The sequence below is a fragment of the Momordica charantia genome (assembly GCF_013281855.1).
Source record: "Momordica charantia cultivar OHB3-1 chromosome 10 unlocalized genomic scaffold, Mcharantia_2.0 BLBB01000010.1, whole genome shotgun sequence".
Taxonomy (NCBI): domain Eukaryota; kingdom Viridiplantae; phylum Streptophyta; class Magnoliopsida; order Cucurbitales; family Cucurbitaceae; genus Momordica; species Momordica charantia.
In genome coordinates, this window is record NW_028275158.1 from 13190644 (window position 1) to 13209171 (window position 18528).

At 43.4% G+C, this 18528-nt stretch overlaps 2 protein-coding genes across 2 annotated transcripts in view; one reads left to right on the forward strand and one right to left on the reverse strand.

The window, feature by feature from the left end:
• Positions 1-4526: 4526 nt before the first annotated feature.
• On the reverse strand, positions 4527-6615 carry LOC111025229 (small ubiquitin-related modifier 1). The gene is made up of 3 exons (XM_022303071.2): positions 6416-6615; positions 4923-5072; positions 4527-4832 (listed from the first exon to the last, which is right to left on the reverse strand). The coding sequence occupies exons 1-3, from the start codon at positions 6494-6496 to the stop codon at positions 4761-4763; spliced, it is 303 nt and encodes a 100-aa protein (XP_022158763.1). The 5' UTR covers positions 6497-6615; the 3' UTR covers positions 4527-4760.
• Positions 6616-11060: 4445 nt separating this feature from the next.
• LOC148208590 (uncharacterized) overlaps positions 11061-18528 on the forward strand; it is a 43022-nt gene continuing 35554 nt past the window's right edge. The window contains exons 1-2 of the mRNA XM_088119121.1: positions 11061-11252; positions 11333-11604. Coding sequence (XP_087975247.1) covers positions 11076-11252; positions 11333-11604 — 449 coding nt within the window. The 5' untranslated portion in view covers positions 11061-11075. The remainder of the gene's footprint in view (positions 11253-11332; positions 11605-18528) is intronic.

Here is an 18528-nt window from a genome sequence, read left to right on the forward strand (position 1 = left end):
AAAAAGATAATCAAAAGTTAATGAGAGAGAAAATTATAATTAAATAAGGGGAGAGGAATGAGAAGTGGAGGGGGAGTCCCAAAGTTTGTATTGAGAGAAAGGGAGGAATGAGAGAGAAAAAAACATGGAGTGGTGGGACCCATAAATGAATGTAAGGGTAAATTGAGTATTATACCAATAATCAAGGTTAAAATTGTCCAATAAAAGTTTCTTCCACAACTTATATTAAGCTATAAAGTATATACGGCTATATCCCTCTACAATTAACAAACAAAGTAAATAACCTAAATAATCAAATATATATGACATCACCTCGAATACTTTTTAAATACTCAAAAATCAAACACCCAAAATCAGAAATAAAAAACAAACCTAGAATATTTAAAACCTAAATGGCATAAAACTGTCTACCGGAAACAATGGTGAAAAGCGAGTGAATTGGAATCGGGTTGCCGAAGACGGTAACGACAAAAAATTGAGAACGCTAAGAAGACAAGGAGACGGTCTATCGGAAACAATGGTGAAAAGCGAGAGAAAAAACAGACGAATTAAGAAGAGGAAGAAATAACTAAAAATTAAGGAAGTTTTGTTAGGGGTGGAAATGTGCATAAATTTAGGGATTTAAAATGTAAACCCCAAATCAACCATTTCCCTATTTTGAATTTCTATATCTTAATAATAATTACATCTATATAAAAAAAAGATATATTGTTAAAATGCATATGGGTTCCATTTTAAGGGGTTTATCTATAGTATATATAAAAGGTGAGATGAGGAGAAACTTCTATATACCATTTTTGCCCTTTCATTATAACTCTCTTCACTTTTCTTTTGATGGCAATTGTGTCATTTAAATACAAACTTTCTCTCTCTCAATTTATCTCTTCTCTCCGTCACGATCTCATCCCTCTAAATTCCCCTATTTTCTCTTACTAATCTTCTCTCTATTAATTATTCTTTCCTTAACTTTATCTTTCTCATTGATTTTTTTTAACTCCTTTCATCTACCACGTACCCTCTCCCAATCCTTTCATCTTCCTAACCCCCTTCCAATTATCACATACCCTCTCCTAATCCTTTTATCTTCCTAATCCCCTCCCAATCCATATATAAATATGTGTCCTCTCTTTTTGATGCCAACCAAAATGAGGTAGTGGATGGAACAAAGTGGAAAATTTTCCAAGTGGTGTGAAGGTATGAAGATTACTCTCTTGCTTTAGCAACGACAACAACAATGCACATATGGGTGATCGAGAGGAGAATTGATAGTGAAGAGAAACCAAATTAGAGCTGAGTTGATGACATCAGTTCACTTTTCCAAATTTATCATTGTTCAGATTGAAAGAAATTCTAGAGTACGATGTGTCAAGATGGTGGTCGATGGAATCGAGATAAAGCAAAATTCGGTTATTCTCATAATTTGGATAATAAGAATGGTTATGAGTTTGGTTTTTATTTATTTATTTTTTAAAGTGATGCTTTTGATTCATATATGTGAAATGTTATAATTATTTTTACAAAGTTAGGGCAAACAAACAATTTTTATCCCTCTCAATATCACCTTTTAGGGTTTACTCTTTCTCTCACTCTTACCTTTCTTTTTCATTCTAGAATGAACAAACTCAATGATTTAACGTCACACAATTTAACAAAGATAAAATGTAATATAATAATTTATAATCAAGAAAATTAGAGGTAAATTAAGAACGTTCATTCATTAAAAAAAAAAAACTTGCACGTCGGTGCTTTTTCATATTTCTTACACTTCAAATTTGTACTTACTTTCCATACTAATATTTCATCATCTTCTTTTATTACAACAATATCATACCTTGAATTTATATTTATATATAATCACTTTCTTTCTTTAAAATGATAATATTATAAACTTAAAAAACACTATTTATTTTACTTTAATTTAGAACTACAAGATTCTACGTGCAACGCACGTGTTTCTTACTAGTTTTAAGATAAAAGTATAAATTTTGTAGAATAAATTTATTTGTGTAATTACCATCTCTAAAAAGTCTGTCAAAGTACTCATCCCAAAATTGAAGAAGAAAATAAAAAGATGTCTCTTATTCGCATCTTCTCCACATCTCACAGAATGCTCAATTACTGCCACCACCAAGCCCAGGAACTTTCTTCGCCTTCTTCATCTCCAAAATCGGCCGGAAGAAAACCTCATTCACTTCTCCCATATCTCCCTTTTCATCGCTAGCTACCCTTTCTTATTTCAACACCTCACACGATTTTGGGTATCATTTTTGGAAAATACAATGTTGGAAATTTTTCATCTTTGTCCGATATGTTTAACTGGGGTCAGAGTTTTACCCTTGGAATTCAGTTTTTCGATCAGATTCAAGCTCTTTGGCACCTTCAATCAATCCATTGACCCATTTTTTTGGGACTAAAATTCTTTTAATTTTTCTATTTCATCCTCTATTTTATCAATTAGTTACTTATTTTAAAATCAAATTTTTTTAGTTTTCTAATTGATTTTGGATTATGGGTTTTTTTAGGCATTTCAAGTTCTGGATTTGTTGGCATTTCACCGTTGGAATGAATTTTCTTATCTTGGACTCTCCGGTTCCCTGAGAAGATCGTTGCTAGTGGCCATACATTTCATTCGTGATCGTTGTTGTGTCCGAAATTTCGACTTAGATTTTTCTTTCACCTTTTTATTTTTTTAATTATTTTTTTAATAATTTTAGGGTTTAATTTTATCTCGGGTGGGAGTTCAAGGGTTTAATTTTTACTATTGAAAGTTTAGGGGTCTAATTTTTTCATTTATGAAAGTTTGAGGGTTTATAATTTACCATTGAAAGTTTGGTTTAAATTGTAACAATTAATACTTAGTTTTTGCAATTTGTCCAATTTTTAATTAAAAAAAATCTTTAATCCAATTATAATCATTTTGAATTTGAATTTGACCTTCAAAATTTATTTACTTTGGTTCAATTCTAATTTATTTAATCTTGTTTGTAATTTTGTTTAAATTAACCAAATATTATTATTATTTAGATAAAAAACGTTTTATTTGAAAAATTTTGAAACTATCTCCTTTAAATTTTGTTTAATGATTGAATTCATAAAAATTAATCGAATGATTTTGGAAATTTATCCCTTTTATAAATAGATGTTAAGAATTTAAATTATTTGAACAAATAAATTAATAAATGGGTCCTTAAAATTAATTTTCAATTAAACCGTCTTCTTCTTATTGAACTTTCTCTCCCTCCTCCCTCTCGACTCTCGGTCTCACTCTCTCCACATCTTGCTCACGGTGGTGAAATTGGTTTGGTCACTGTGAGTCCACCAAGCTTTGTGGCTAAGGTGAAAGAATATCAAATAGATATTTGGTGAAAAATCTAAAAATTTCTTTTTATTCTCTCGTTTATATTCTCCAAAATCTACAAAGATAAGCATCTTCACGAATATAGGAAGAATAGAGCCGCAAACTAAACATTCACGGAACAAAAAAAAAAAAGTGCTTTCACGAGATGGAGTTGGGTTTGAACAGAAGAAGGGGGAAGAAAAATCTAAGCCTCCATTGCATTGTTTTCTCCATTAATTGAAGTGAGATTTTAGGAAAAAAAACAATAGCAGAAAAAATGGAGGGAGAAGGAGAGAGACATGAACAATAATTGCAAGAGGGTGGGAAGAAAAAATAGGAAGAAAGAGTGATTCGAAGAGGATCGAAAGAGGGGGCAAGGGTGACGTAAGAAAAAGTGTGAAAATGAGAAAAAGGACTATACAGTCCAATTTCTCTAATTATATAATTAGTAATAGAATTTCAAAACTTGTAAAATTTTAATAGTTATACAACTTTTTTTAACTTCTCCAACTATTTAAAGATCCTCCCTCTTTTACTTTTTTTTCTACAAAAAAATAAAATAAAAAGAGAGAAAAAAACTGATTGATAAATTGAGTGAGACAGAGATGAAATGATTCCAACCCCACAAGAGTTTCACGTCTAAGAGGATTCTCATGCTTCGCCTGCAAATACCTCTAAGGGAAATAATTTTCATTTGGCAGAGAATTCAGACCATTTTGTAATTCTAATAGCAAAGTATGAACTTTCTTGATAAATATTTTTCAGTTGTTTATTCATTAAAACAAAGTACTACCATCTCTAGGCCGATTACGAGACAGATAACAGCTGATCAATGGCAAAATCTCCAGTTCCATCATGATTTTCGACCTTTTGGTAATGAATGTATACTTTGTGCTGCATTAGAAAACAATGTATATCTCTGAACAGAGAAACATGTCAGGCCAAGCAGACTGCATACTTCCTCTCGAGCACGTTGATGGCTCCGGATCGATATACCTAGCTTTGAAAGCTTTGAGCACAACTGCAGAATCAAGCCTTCTTGGTGAAACACTGTTTTTACATTTCTTCGAAGCTCTCCTTCACAAGTAGTGTTATTTCACGTTTTGGAAGTCTCATGTCCCAAATACAAAGATACGACACAAGCAGCCAAATGTAATCACAAGGCAACCTCAGTATGTACTCAGTAAAATGAAACAGCAGGAATCAACATCAGCAGCATGTACATATATATATATATATATAAAGTAAAGGAGTCCAATAAAATCTCTTTTGCTTTTAGAGAACTGGAAGAAGCAAAAATCCTTCATCGTAATTTATAGACAAAAGCACCATCCAGCAGCAGAAGTTCAGCACATACTAGCAGTAGTAAGAGAATTATAGAGTTCCAAACGATGTTTTAGGAACTATTTTGTCTTCGAGATACTTAGATAATAGTACCGCCACCTCCAGTCTGATGAAGCATTGCATCAATCTCATCTCCATCCTCCATTTCCAGCTGTTGGTTACATAAACAACGTAAGGAAAAGAAATGAGAAAACGCCTTTTGTGTGTTAATTTGTGAGCACATATGAAAGGATGAGAGTACCTCTTCCGGAGTCTGCTCTGCACGCAGTCGGCGGCCGTCAAACAAGAACGCAATGGAGTTCAACTCAACCGATTGCCTGTCACAGTAAGCATTCATTAGCTTCTTCAGCTGGGTGCTCTTTTTGATCCGGAAGAAAACTTCATTCCCGTCCTACAAAACATCGGCAGCAGATAAGAGGATAAAACTAAATACACAAAGAACTTGCTAGATCACAATTTTAGCACAAGAAACTTTAAAAAGAGAATATTCACTGTAACAGTTGCATATGGTTCGAACCTCATCATTTAACGACAAGTCAAGCAAGCTTGTATTATTACTTTCAGTTCGTTTATTGAACCAATAATCAATGGCTTCATTAATTCACTTGGTAAAACTAGGCCATAGTGAGCCACATTCAGGCAGCCAAGCGTGACAATATCTCAACTTTCAGAGGGGGTTGTAGAAGAAAGTATGTTCGATCCCCTAAAGTAGAACATAGCTGACACCCAACATGGGGCACCTATAACGGACTGTCATAATGTCTTTGCTTATGTCCCATTCCACTCCACCCCAAGACAAAATTAGACATGAGGGTGCCAATACTAAGAGTAAGGCAAAAGTCATCAGTTCAACCAAGACACAGAATGTAGATTGACAGACTTTAGTGGCTTCTTATCACCTTATTATTATTATTATTTATTTTGATGGCCATTAAGGTCCGGGCAAACTTTAATAGCTTCTTTGCAGTTTAGGCACATCACGTAACAAGTGTTCTGTTGTTATCTTGTTTATGGTCGGACCAATTGGCTAGGGTTTGGAGCTTTTGGGCTTTGGGTGGGATTATAGTAAAAGTCTAGGGTTCCAAATTTTCAGTGGAAAGATTAACACTTGTGGTAGCTTGGAGCTAGCAGTGGGGCGATGCAAAGTCTCCCAATATATTAGTATGATGGGAACAGATGCCACAGGTATCAAGCAAAAACATACCGAATGTTTGAAGAATAATCAAATTGTTCACATCACATTCAGATTTCTCAAACACCTCAAGATCACAGCTAAACGTACCTTGCCAGTTGATACCACATCTGGTTATTCACCCAATGCAGAACACAGACCTTAGTAGTCCATCAAATTCATATAAAAGGAAAACCCAGTCACAATAATGCATGTAGTTCAAATAAACCTCCACACGGAAAATCTTGTCTATCAAGACTACGCGGTACCTCAATAGAAGCTCTCAAACTCACTATACGAAACAGAAGCCAGAATCCCTAGAATGATCGATCGGAGAAACCATGCAAATCCCTCTCACAACTCACAGAACAACATAACAAATGGATGGAAACAATTCAATATTACAGGCCCCTGCACCGCAATGCTAGATTCTCTCGACGAAATACCCTAAAGACGAACACCTAGTAGAAGAATCAAAACGACTAGGAACAGAAACGTAGAAATGAAACGAATGAAGAAGAAATCATGAAAAGAAGGGAAAAAAAGTTGTAAGCGGGAGGAACCTGGCCCTTGACTTTGAGGTTGATATGCGCCGACTGATCGGTAGGCTTCTTGTCCTCCTCCTGATTGGTGACACCCGACATTTTTTCAACTTCGAAACCGGAAAATTTCTTTGATTGATCTCCCCGATTTCCCAGCGAAAATCAAAGGGTTCGGAAAATCGCCAAGTTCTTCGTTTGGTTTTGCACTTTATGTGTCTCTTAGTGTCCAAGGGAAAGTGGGTGGACTTTTGGAGGTTCCAAATCAACGGTCACGATGCGTTCACTGATTCATTAATCCAACGGACTTGAATTGAGCATTATGGAATGAAGTCGCCTAGAAACGACGCAGTTTAAAATTCTTTGCGTTCATTTTTTTTCCTTTTCTTTTCTTTTTCTTTGCTTTTCGGTAAATAAATGCTTTTCAATAATTATTTTATACCATTTACGTTTTATCAAGATATATATTCCTAATTAAAAGGTGATGGATAGAAATCCCCACGATTGTACTAAAAATTAAATTCCTAACTCAAGTGTGGTCTAAGCTCAAGCTTTACAAGTATTTGAGTCGGGATTTGAGTCGACCCAACTACTAAAACTTAGGCCATAATCCAATCAATGATTTAGAGTTGTATCAAAGTTAAATTGACTTGACCAAAGCAAGCATAACTCAACGGTAATTAGTATATACCTCTAACTATGAGGTTGTGAGTTCGATTCTCACTCTCATATATTGTACTAAAAAGGAACTTGATTAGTATAATAAATTACTTTTTAATTATTAAAATTTATTTTTTAAAATATTTTTTCGAAACAAGCTTTTTGAAATTTTGAATTTATGTATTTATTTTATTCCTGGGTACACTTTTTGTTATTTTTAAAAACCGTTATTAAAAAAAAATTTATATCATATTTTTATAAGTTAAGTTATTTATTTTTAAAAAAATAAATTGAATTTTTGTTATTTTTTAAAATTACATTTATATTTCTTTTTATTATATTAAAATAAATAAAAGAATTCAATGAAGAGAAGAATGAGAATGGCAATAACAAATTTCAGCATTATTCTCTCTTCATCTCGTTTCATGGCTTTACTTCAAGAGAATCTTGTAATTATACATGATCGTGGAATTAGACCAGTTGTTACTCTCCTAATCTCGAAAGAGATCGGTGAAGTTCATTCAGATTATAAACTTTCTTAAATTTACCGTTCGTTTCTCATTCTTCTTCTTCAAATATGTCTTCTATTTACAACTTTATTCAATTATGTTTTTACATTATAAATATGAACTCAATTCTATTTTCCTAGCCTGGTTATGGGGAATTACTAATCTTTTAAAAAGAGGATAGCAATTATTTATCAATTTAAGTTGTTTTCCAAAGTTAATGAATTAATTTGGCTGATTAGTGAGTTAGCAATTTCAATACTGAAAAGTTTAAACTATTTCTTACAACTTAGTTGATTAATCGAGAAGAGGAATGTTTTAAATTTAAAGGTTCTGTTCAAATAGCATAGACATAGGACCTTGACCCTTTGATTGCAATTGGTTTTTGATAAACTAAGTTTGCTTCTAGTCTTCAACAGATAGTTTGGGTGGCTTGGGACTTCAAGAAAGGTTAAGAAGAATAATCGTGTTAAAGTGGGAGGGGGCATATTGCCTAGTTGTGGTCATTTATCATATTTTTAGTTAATTCAAAGTGAAGGGGTTGAGCTTTATTATTTCAGTAAACCAAAACTAAATCTATATATTTTCTCCATCGTTTTATGCATCAATTCAATTGCTCACTTTACTTTTTAAAGAAAAATATTTAGTCAGTATGGAGACGAACTTAGAAGTATTTCATAATTATTACTTGTGACGGGTGTGTACTTGCACTCGGAAATCTTTCTTGCTATTGCACTCGGAAATCTTTCTTGCTATTAAACGGAATCGATTAATAATAGACTTTAATCAAACAGTAACAACTTTAATTACTAAAAAAATCAGTGTTTACTAGTAAAAGCCCATTATCCTCACAAATGAGTTTAGCTCATATTTATTGTTAAATCAAATAAAAAGAGAAAAATGTTACAGCCCATCAAGTAGCAACGAAAAGGAAGGAGAAGAAATAGCTTGGATTTTTCGAGATAGCCACTATATAAAAGTCTTCCAATCTTTCTTTTTCAGCCTCTTTGTCTTCTTATTCTTCTCTGTCAAGTTCTCCTTCTTGCTAGTTTCTCTCCAAAAGGTCTAAATATTTTTTCTTTTTCTTCTTTGATTTCTTCTCTTTTATCTTTTGGGATTCCTCTCCTAGGAATTGATAATGAGAAGCAACCTTTGTTGAGAAGACCGGTAGCTCCCTCTTTATCTCAATGAACCGTCAAAAAAGGTATTACATGTATCTCTTCGAAAATGAGGAATGATTGTTACTTCTACAACCTTTTGTATTTCACCCCTTAACGGGCCGTTGCACATAATTTTGTATGTTATTGACCATTGTTTATGCAAGGATATGCACAACAGTGTATTTCAGATTGCAGCTCGAACTCGGCCTCCGGACCGATCTGAATACTTGGGCGGACCTGCACAAAAAGGTGAGCACTCCGACGATCAAGTCAGTATAGGTCGGATTCCCAGTTTAGTTCAAGGTCAGAAAATCATCGTACCTGATCGCGGAGTGAGGTCCTCTACTTATGGGTGGTAGTCTCGCTAATCTCGCGGCGGTTACACCCGGTAATCTCGGGACCGTCGGTTACACCGGTAATCTCGGGACCGACGATTACACCCGATAATCACGCCGCTGACAGTAGCTCACCTCGGCCCCCACCGAGCTCCTGGTATCGGACCTCGGCCAGGTTCACCTTGGCCCTCATACTTAGCATCTGTCAACGCTAGTGGTGGTGATCTCGGCGGTCCGAGCTGGGCATGACTCATGAGTCATCTTGGAGCACCAATAGGGGTCCTCTACGTGTCCAGGGTATTCTCTTCCCCAAACATTGGCCCCCTCTCTGTCTGGTCCGATCTCGACCCGGCAGAGAAGCTCATTTGACTTGCTTTGGACGCGTGGCGACTTCCTATTCGTGGGAAAATATAACCGTTGCGGTGGATTTATCGTCGGAATATTCAAATATTCCGACGCTTCGGATCTTCGGGAAGATCCTAGCCGCTCGTTGATTACACGTGTACGGTGGGGAAATTTTTCCGACGAGCTATAAATACCCCCAATCCTTCAGGTCATACCTTACGTTCCCTGAATTCTTGGAGTTCGATCTGAAGGCAGCTCGAACCCTTGGTAGGTCGATCTCTTCCCTCACTTTCTCTTTCGAACGTAGTTGCCATGTGGTCCTCTTTTAGCAGCGACTTAGGGTCCGATGAGGATTTAGCTCGTAGGTTAGAGTCCGAGCTCGAGGAGATAGAAAACTTTAGGTTCTCCGATGACGGGGAGGATAGTGACGCCTCCACCTCGGGTCAGGGTTTGGAATACCCTTCTAGGATACCTGAGCACTACCTCGGATCCCTTCGTAGGGGGTTCGCTATCCCTGAGAACATCCTCCTTAGGATTCCGGAGGAGGGGGAGAGAGCTGACAATCCTCCAGAGGGATGGGTCACTCTCTACTTCAAAATGTTTGAGTACGGCCTCAGACTTCCCCTTCACCCTTTCGTCCAAGAGTTTCTTTTCCGAACTGGGCTGGCTCCGGCTCAAGCGGCCCCCAATGGGTGGGGTGTCATTTTCGCTTTGGCCATCCTTTTTTGGCTACGAGCTCGTGATAGTGAAGAGGCCGAGCTGTTGGACGTAGACTAGCTCCTCGCGTGCTTCGAAGCGAAAAGGATAGCTAAGAAGCCTGGTCGGTTCTATATGTGCGCAAGGAAAGGCGCATGCGGTATAGTTAAGGGGCCGACCTCCATCAAGGGATGGGTGAGGAAGTGGTTCTACGCTTCTGGGGAGTGACTTGCAAAGGACGAGTCAGGTCGTTCCTTCTTTGACGTTCCCACTAGGTTTGGGAACCTAGGTACGGAGTAGTTCTTACTTTTTGTGATTTTCTTTCCTGTCATTCAGGTCTAACTCGGATTTTGTCTTCGTGCAGTTTCAATCCGACCAGTCCCCGAGCTTACGCAAGCCTCCTTCGACACGTTGAAATATTACAAGGAGCATTTTCCGAGGGGTAGGAAGGTCGGAACCTTGGTGACCGACAAGCTGCTGCTTGAGTCCGGGCTGCTAAATTACAACCCTGCAGTTCGTCCCATTGAATCCTCAAGGCCGAACTCTGGGCGGCCTCAAGAGCATGGGCTCGGCCCTTGGACTTGCGTTTCACGTTCCTCTAACCCGCAAACCATGTGCGAAAAGCCTCTTGAACCATGGTTTGCGGGTTTGCGAGTAACGTGAAACGCAAGTCCAAGGGCCGAGCCCATGCTCTTGAGGCCGCCCAGAGTTCGGAACCTGCCACTCCTGCTGTGGTAGGGCCAGCCTAGGAAGATCCAGCCCCAGTGATCGAGCTGGAGTCTTCTGGGGGTCCTTCGAGGGAGAAGCGCCCCAGGGATCAGACCGAGGCGGTGGACGTCTCGCCCTTGGGCGAGGAGGTGAGGAAGGAAGTCCCTCTGAAGCGAAGGAGGAAGAAGAAGAAGACCACCTCCCCTTTGGAGGTCGGAGCTCGTGGGGTCTTGCCTGCGAGCTTCGCAGATCGGTGGACGATCCTGAGGCCAGGATGGGCGGGACGCCCGACGTGACAGCACGGTTCAGAATCGAGCCGTCAAGTTCTGGGGTGAGGGACCAGGTGTCCCGCATCTCGGCTGCAAGTTTGGACCGCTGCCTCAGAAGAGCGTCCAAATTTGTAAGTGACCCGGGGTCCGTCCTGCAGAGGACCATCGACTACGCCGCTGAGGTAAGATTGGTGTCTTCATTTTTGCTCAATTTACCTAACAGGTAGCTCGGTCTAACTTTCTTCTTTGTACTTTTTCTCAGGCGTTTGTTGCTTCCATTCAATCGGCTCTGGCCGTGAAGGCCGAGCTGGATGGGAGGGAAGCTCTGGCAGCGAGGGAGAAAGAGGAGTTCTCTGCTGCCTTGGAGGCTGCCTCTTCCACCATGAAGGATGAGCTGCTGAAAGCTCACTCTGAGGTGGAAATTTTGAAGGCTGAGGTGGAAGCCAAGGCCGAGCTGCTGAAGAAAGAAGAGGACAGACACACGGTCCAGCTCCGAGCTGCCCATGCTATCACCAAGGGCTTGGAGAAGGAGAAGTTCCAACTCCTCAAGGAGAAGGACGACATACTCCAGGCGCTTGAAGCGAAGGAGGAGGAGCTGAAGCATGCGACTGCCGAGCTGGAGACGGTGAAGGAGCGTCTCAGCAATGAAGTCCTATTGGAGGAATCGTTTAGGCAACATCCTGACTTCGATGGATTTGCCAAAGACTTCTCTGACGCGGGCTTCAAGTTTCTCATGAAGGGCATTGCTTCCGACATGCCTGACCTTCAGATCGATCTCGGTGGTCTGAAGAAGAGGTATGCTGAGCAGTAGGCATCTGGGCCTAGCGGCACCCCTGGCCCCCAAGCGTTGGTGGATAAGTACGTCAGAGATCTGGACTCTGACTACTCCGACCTCGAAGAGGATCAGGTCGGCACCACTCAAGAGGGCGCTCCTCAAGCAGGCTCTTAGGCGACCACCCTTCAAGAGGCTTTTCGCTGTCTTTCTTCTCTTCTCTTTTTTTGTTTGTAAGTGTCAGGGCAGAGCTGCAAGGTCTATAAGCCTTGGCTCTGCTCTCCATTTAATGAAGAAGCTTTGTTCGTTTTTACTTTGGTGTTGGCAACATCTTTCCTTTCTTTGCTTTTTCTTCGAACTGCAGCCAATGTCACCTCGCACCTCTTACTTTTGAGGTTGCGCCTTCAATTAAAATAATTGAAAGTTTGAATTTGAATCTCTGTCTAGTGTTCAATGCATTGCACCAACTCTGGATTTTTTAACATCGCACCCTTAACTTAAAAACGTTAAAAGGCTAAAATCCTAAGTCCGTAGTTGTTCTTCATATCGCACCTCGTACCCTCAAGTTCGGAGGCTTGATCATTTTGAACTTTTCACATCGCCCCTTTACGTTGAAGGTTTGAATTTTAAGTTCGTTAGTGGTTTTGGCATCGCACCTCGTACCCTTAGGTTTTGGAGGATTGGATTTTAACCGACTGCTGGAATGTGATCGTGTGGGAGTCCGTGGCCCCCATTTAATTTCTGGTCGAACTCGGAATCATGAAATTAAATCATCACATTTATTCCGATCATAATTTTTTTGAAACAGTTTTTACAGATCCATTGAAACCCTTTTGGCATTTCAAGGATAATAACGCTTCAGGTGCTCCGCGTTCCACGGGTGCGCGAGGACGTCTCCTTTCAGATCGGCCAATATGTACGTCCCAGGTTGGACTATGCCCTTGACCTCGAACGGCCCCTCCCAGGTCGGGTCAAGGGCACCCACATGGGTTTGGACCCTCCTTAAGACCAGATGTCCGACCTGGAAGGTCCGAGGTCGAACGCGGGCGTTGTAATGTCTGGCCATTCTGCCCTGATATTCCGCCAGGCGTAGCTGGGCCATTGCTCTTCTTTCTTCCAACAAGTCGAGGTTGAGGAGCAGCTTTCCTCATTTGCTGTAGGCTTGTAATGCTCTACTCTGTCAGATGGCATGCCGATCTCAACCGGGATTACAGCTTCGTAGCCGAAGGCCAAAGAGAACGGGGTCTCACCCGTCGATTCTCTTTGGGTGGTCCGGTACGACCATAGAACCTCTGATAGCTCCTCGGCCCACCTGCCTTTCTTGGAGTCCAGTCTAAGTTTGATGCCTCGCTTGATGATCTTGTTGACTGCCTCCACCTGCCCATTTACTTGCGGATGTGCGGGGGACGAGCTAAGGTGACTTATGCCAAGCTTGCTGCAAAAGTCTTTGAACTTGGCGTTGTCAAACTGCTTCCCATTGTCTGTCACAATGGCCTGCGGTATACCAAAGCGACATATGATATGTGTCCATACGAAGGACGTGACTCTGGATTCCGTTATGTGGGAGAGCGCCTCGGCCTCGACCCACTTTGTGAAGTAATCCACAGCAACCACAGCGAACTTGGTCTGGCCTTTGCCCAAAGGGAAAGGACCAATGATATCTACCCCCCACTGTGTGAATGGCCACGAGGTCGAGATGGGGGTGAGCAGCTCGGGAGGCTGGTGGATTATGTTTCCGTAGCGTTGGCAATTGTCGCAAGTTCTAACGAACTTCTTGGCGTCCTGGCTGAGGGTCGGCCAATAGTATCCTTGTCGGATCACTTTGGCTGACAGCGACCGGGCGCCTGAGTGATTGCCGCACACTCCTTCGTGGATTTCTCTGAAGACGTATTGGCCCTCTTCAGGGGTTAGGCATTTCAATAGAGGCAGGGAAAAGCCGCGTCGGTACAACGCTCCACTTCGGACCACGAACCGAGCTGCTTGCCTTGCCAACCTTCTGCGTTTCTTGGGGTCTTGTGGTGAATTGTCCCTCATAAAGTCCACAATCGGGTCCATCCATGAGGACTCTGGAGCGTTGATCTCCATCAGAACTGGCTCTGAGATCGAGGGATTATCTTAGATCTCGAAGGGGACCGACCTGGCCAGGTCGGTCTCGTACGCTGATGCTAACTTGGCCAAGGCGTCAGCATTAGAATTTTCTGCTCGGGGAACCCGGCTTACTTCGTAAGTTCGAAATTGGACGAGGTACGATCTGACCTTGCCCAAATACTTCTCCATTCGGGAGTCCCTGGCTTGGTACTCTTCCGTGATCTGGCTCACAACCAGCTGGGAGTCGCTGAAGATCTTAACACAAGAGGCCCCCAATGCTGTGGCGATTCGTAGACCGGCAATAAATGTTTCATACTCAGCCTCGTTATTGGAAGTCCGGAAGCCGAACCTCAAGACATACTCAAATCGCTTGCCTCCTGGTCCGAGCAAGAGGACCCCGGCCCCGCACCCCTTCTCATTGGAGGATCCGTCGACATAGATTGTCCACGGTAGGTCGGACTCGCCGGGCTCGGAGGGTGGTGTGAGCTCGACTATGAAGTCTGCCACCGCTTGCCCTTTCAACGCAGCTCTAGGTTCGAACTGGATGTCGTATTCACTTAGCTCCATTGCCCACTTCATCAGGCGTCCAGAAGCTTCTGGCTTATGGAAGATGTTTTTTAGGGGCAAGTTAGTGAGCACCACCACAGTATGGGCTTGGAAGTATGGTCTAAGCCGTCGGGCCGAGGTGACTAAAGCGAGAGCCAACTTTTCCATCTGAGGGTATCTAGTCTCGGCTTCGGTCATAGCCTTGCTTGTGTAGTAGACTGGGTTTTGCCGCGCTTCCTCTTGCCTGATTAGGGCCGAGCTGACGGCACTGTCAGACACTGCTAAGTACAACTGGAGCTTGTCCCCTGGCAGGGGTTTGGCGAGCAAAGGTGCCGAGCAGAGGTAACTTTTCAACTGCTGAAATGCTTGCTCGCACTCCGCTGTCCATTTAAACGGCCCTTTCTTTCGTAGGACTTTGAAGAAAGGAAGGCACTTATCTGTCGATCTTGAAACAAACCGGTTCAGGGCCGCAATCCTGCCATTGAGGCACTGAAGCTGTTTCAGCGTCTTAGGTGCCTCCATCTCGAGCACGGCTTTAATCTTTTCGGGGTTGGCTTCGATCCCCCGGTTGTTCACCATGAAGCCAAGGAATTTTCCCGAAGAGACTCCAAAGGCACATTTAGCTGGGTTGAGCTTCATTTGATATGTCCTCAGAACCTCGAAGGCTTCGGTCATATCGGAGAGATGCGACTTAGACTGCTTGCTCTTGACAAGCATGTCGTCCACATACACTTCCATATTCCGGCCGATCTGCTTGGCGAACATTTTGTTCACCATTCTCTGGTAGGTCGCTCCTGCGTTCTTTAAACCGAAGGGCATGACCTTGTAACAGTACAGACCTTGGTCTGTTACGAATGCGGTATGATCTTGATCCGGGACATGCATCTTGATTTGGTTGTACCCAGAGTAGGCATCCATGAAAGTGAGCAGTTCGTGCCCGGCTGTGGCGTCCACGAGCTGATCAATCCTCGGCAGTGGGAAGCAATCTTTCGGGCATGCCTTATTTAAGTTTGTAAAGTCTACGCACATTCTCCACTTTCCGTTAGATTTTTTAACTAATACAACATTGGAGAGCCACTCGGGATACGAAATTTCTCTTATGTATTCAGCTTTCAAAAGTTTGCTAACTTCTTCAACAATTACATCACTCCTCTCCTTGTTTATAGGTCTTCTTTTTTGTTTTACAGGTCGGAATGATGGATCTATGCTGAGGCGATGCGTCATAATTCGCGGGTCAATGCCAGGCATGTCCTCATGGGACCATGCAAAGACGTCCGAGTTGGATCTGAGGAAGTGGATTAGCTCCTCTCTGTCGGTGGCCCCCAGCTTGGTTCCTATGCTTACTTGCTTCTCGGGACTAAGCAGAGGAACAAGCTCGAGCTCCTCAGTGGGTGCGGCAAACTCCCTCCTCAGCAGGTCGGCCTCGAACTCGAGCGTCCCATCCCTACTGGCGAGAGTTTCAAGGGCGCAGACCGATGAGCCTTTGAGTGCGGAGGCATAGCACTCCCTCGAAGCGGTCTGTTCTCCTCGGACCGTGCCCACGCCATTGGGGGTGGAATACTTCAAAACTTGATGAAGTGTCGAGGGAAGGGCCCGAAATGAGTGGATGATGGGTCTCCCAAAGATGGCATTATAGGCCGATCTACCGTCAATTACCACGAACTCGGCCATTTGGGTGACCTGAGTTTGGTCCTGCCCAAGCGTGACCGGCAAGTCGATGCAACCCTCTGGGATGACCGATTCTCCAGAGAACCCAACCAGCGGTGTCGGGCTTTTCTTCAATTGCGATCTCGTCCATCCCAGGGCGAGGTAGGTCGGTAAGGACAGGATGTTAGCAGATGCGCCTCCGTCTACCAGCACCCTCCTGACCACCACATGATCAATCAAGGGAGCGATCACAAGTGCATCATTGTGGGGCAGGTGGACCTCCTCCAAGTCTGCACCGTCGAAGGTGATTGGGTAGGTCGGCCTCTGCTCCCTGATGATGCACACCTCGCGCCTGGCTGCACGAGCTAACTCCTTTCTTTTATGTCCGGACTGACCCCCGTTTGGCCCTCCGAAAATGGTATTGATGACCGTAGGTCGGTCAGTGCGCCGGGGTGGTGTCCTCGAACGCTTCCGCTCTTCCTTTTTCTCTGCCGAGCTGGTCCTGGGCTTTCCCACAAATTTCTTAAAGTAGCCATCTTGAATTAGATCCTCAATTTGGCGCTTCAACTCCCAGCAGTCCGACGTGTTATGGCCGTGCTCCCGATGGAAGCGGCAATACTTGTCCTTGCTGCGCCTCTCCGGGGCTCCCCGAAGCTTCTCAGGACGCTTGAGTAGTTTTTCCATTCCAGACTCCTCGATGTTCGTTAGGATCTCGGAAATTGGAATCGTGGTCGGGGTGAAGCGTTCGTAAGGTCGGCTCCTGGTAGGTTCGTTCTCCACCCTTCGATACTCAGCTCGGCCGCTGGAAAATGATCCCTTGTCCTTGGACTTGGGATCTGCCTTTTCTATATCTTTTCCACTTTTGCCCCGACCGATCTTTCGTTCTGGTAAGCCGGTTTTGGTTCGGAGGAGCTCCTGTCCATCGATGACTTTCTTCGCCTTCTGAAGCACCTCGGCGAAGGTGGCCGGGGCATCCTCTCCAAGTTTCACCGTGAGGGCTTCGTCGGCTAGACCGGTGAGAAAATAGCACATGGCCGAGTCATCGGAGCAGTGTGCGACCTTCAATTGCTCCTCCTGGAATCTGGTGACATATTCTCGCAGAGTCTCACCCTCCTTCTATCTGATGGTGGCGAGATGGGTCGCTGTCTTTTTGTCATAATGCTGAGAAGAGAACTGGGCGAGAAACTCCCTTCGCAGCTGAGAGTAGGTCGAGATCGACCTGGCTGGCAGTCTCCGATACCACAAACGCGCGTTGCCAGTAAGCGCGATCTGAAAGGCGCGGCATTTGGTTGCGTCTGATGCCGCTTGGAAATCCTTGAGGCCTTCAAAGACCTCAACATAATCCTTGGGGTCCTTCGACCCATCATAAGGCTTCACGGTAGGAGCTTTGAACTTCGGAGGGATCGATGCTTCCAAAACGTCCGAGGTGAAGGGCGATTCTCCCAAGTCGCCATCGTTCAGTGAACCTTCTTTCTGCTCACATTTGGCCTTTAAGGCCTCCACCTGAGCGTCGAGCTGGCCCCTCAGCTAGTCGAACTCCTCCCTTGTAATCACTCCTGCAGGAGTTGCTGGGTTGCGAGAGGATTCAGCCTGCTGGTTGAAGCTCCTGTGTGAGCGGGATGGTGACTGTCCTTTTCGGAGAGATGAGCCTCTCTTTTTGTTGAGGTGTTCACGGAGGTCTCCTCTCTGGCGGGTGTGTCCCTCGCTCTCGTTGTCTTTGCTCGCGTATGCCAGCGCGCGTCACTCGGTTCTCAGATCGGGACCCTGCGCCTGCAGCTAATATCATTTCGTTATACATTTCCTCCAAGGACCGCATTTTCGTGCGCATTGCCTCCATTTCTCTCTGGAGTGCGTCCAAGTTCTCACTTGTCGGGGCCGGGGCTGGACCCCAGGCACCTTTCTTAGAGGTTCCACCTCGGCCACGGGTGGCCTTGGATGTCCTTGGGGGGTGCGCAGGTGGTAGAACAGGCGCGGTGATTCGTGCCGACCTGCGGAGGGGTTCTGTTGCTAGGCCGTCGTGACCTTGCCCCTCTACCACTGCTGCTCCGACCTCCCTCTGGTGGGCATCGCTGGCAGCTAGGGTCCTTCGATCTGCCGTATTGGTCGAGTTTGCGGGTTGAACCATTTTCGCTCGCGTGTTGGTTTAAAAGAATTGGGATGACTTAGATTGTAGTTCCCACAGACGGCGCCAAATGTTTATGCAAGGATATGCACAACAGTGTATTTCAGATTGCAGCTCGAACTCGGCCTCCGGACCGATCTGAATACTTGGGCGGACCTGCACAAAAAGGTGAGCACTCCGACGATCAAGTCAGTGTAGGTCGGATTCCCAGTTTAGTTCGAGGTCAGAAAATCATCGTACCTGATCGCGGAGTGAGGTCCTCTACTTATGAGTGGTAGTCCCG

What these genes read in the sequence shown, in the direction of transcription:
- LOC111025229 (XM_022303071.2), bottom strand. Translation starts at nt 6,496, where the DNA reads ATGTCGGGTGTCACCAATCAGGAGGAGGACAAGAAGCCTACCGATCAG. An exon ending in ACCTCAAAGTCAAGGGCCAG is followed by an intron (nt 5,073 to 6,415) that starts GTTCCTCCCGCT and finishes GATGTTTTGTAG; the next exon opens with GACGGGAATGAAGTTTTCTT. An exon ending in CAGAGCAGACTCCGGAAGAG is followed by an intron (nt 4,833 to 4,922) that starts GTACTCTCATCC and finishes TGTAACCAACAG; the next exon opens with CTGGAAATGGAGGATGGAGA.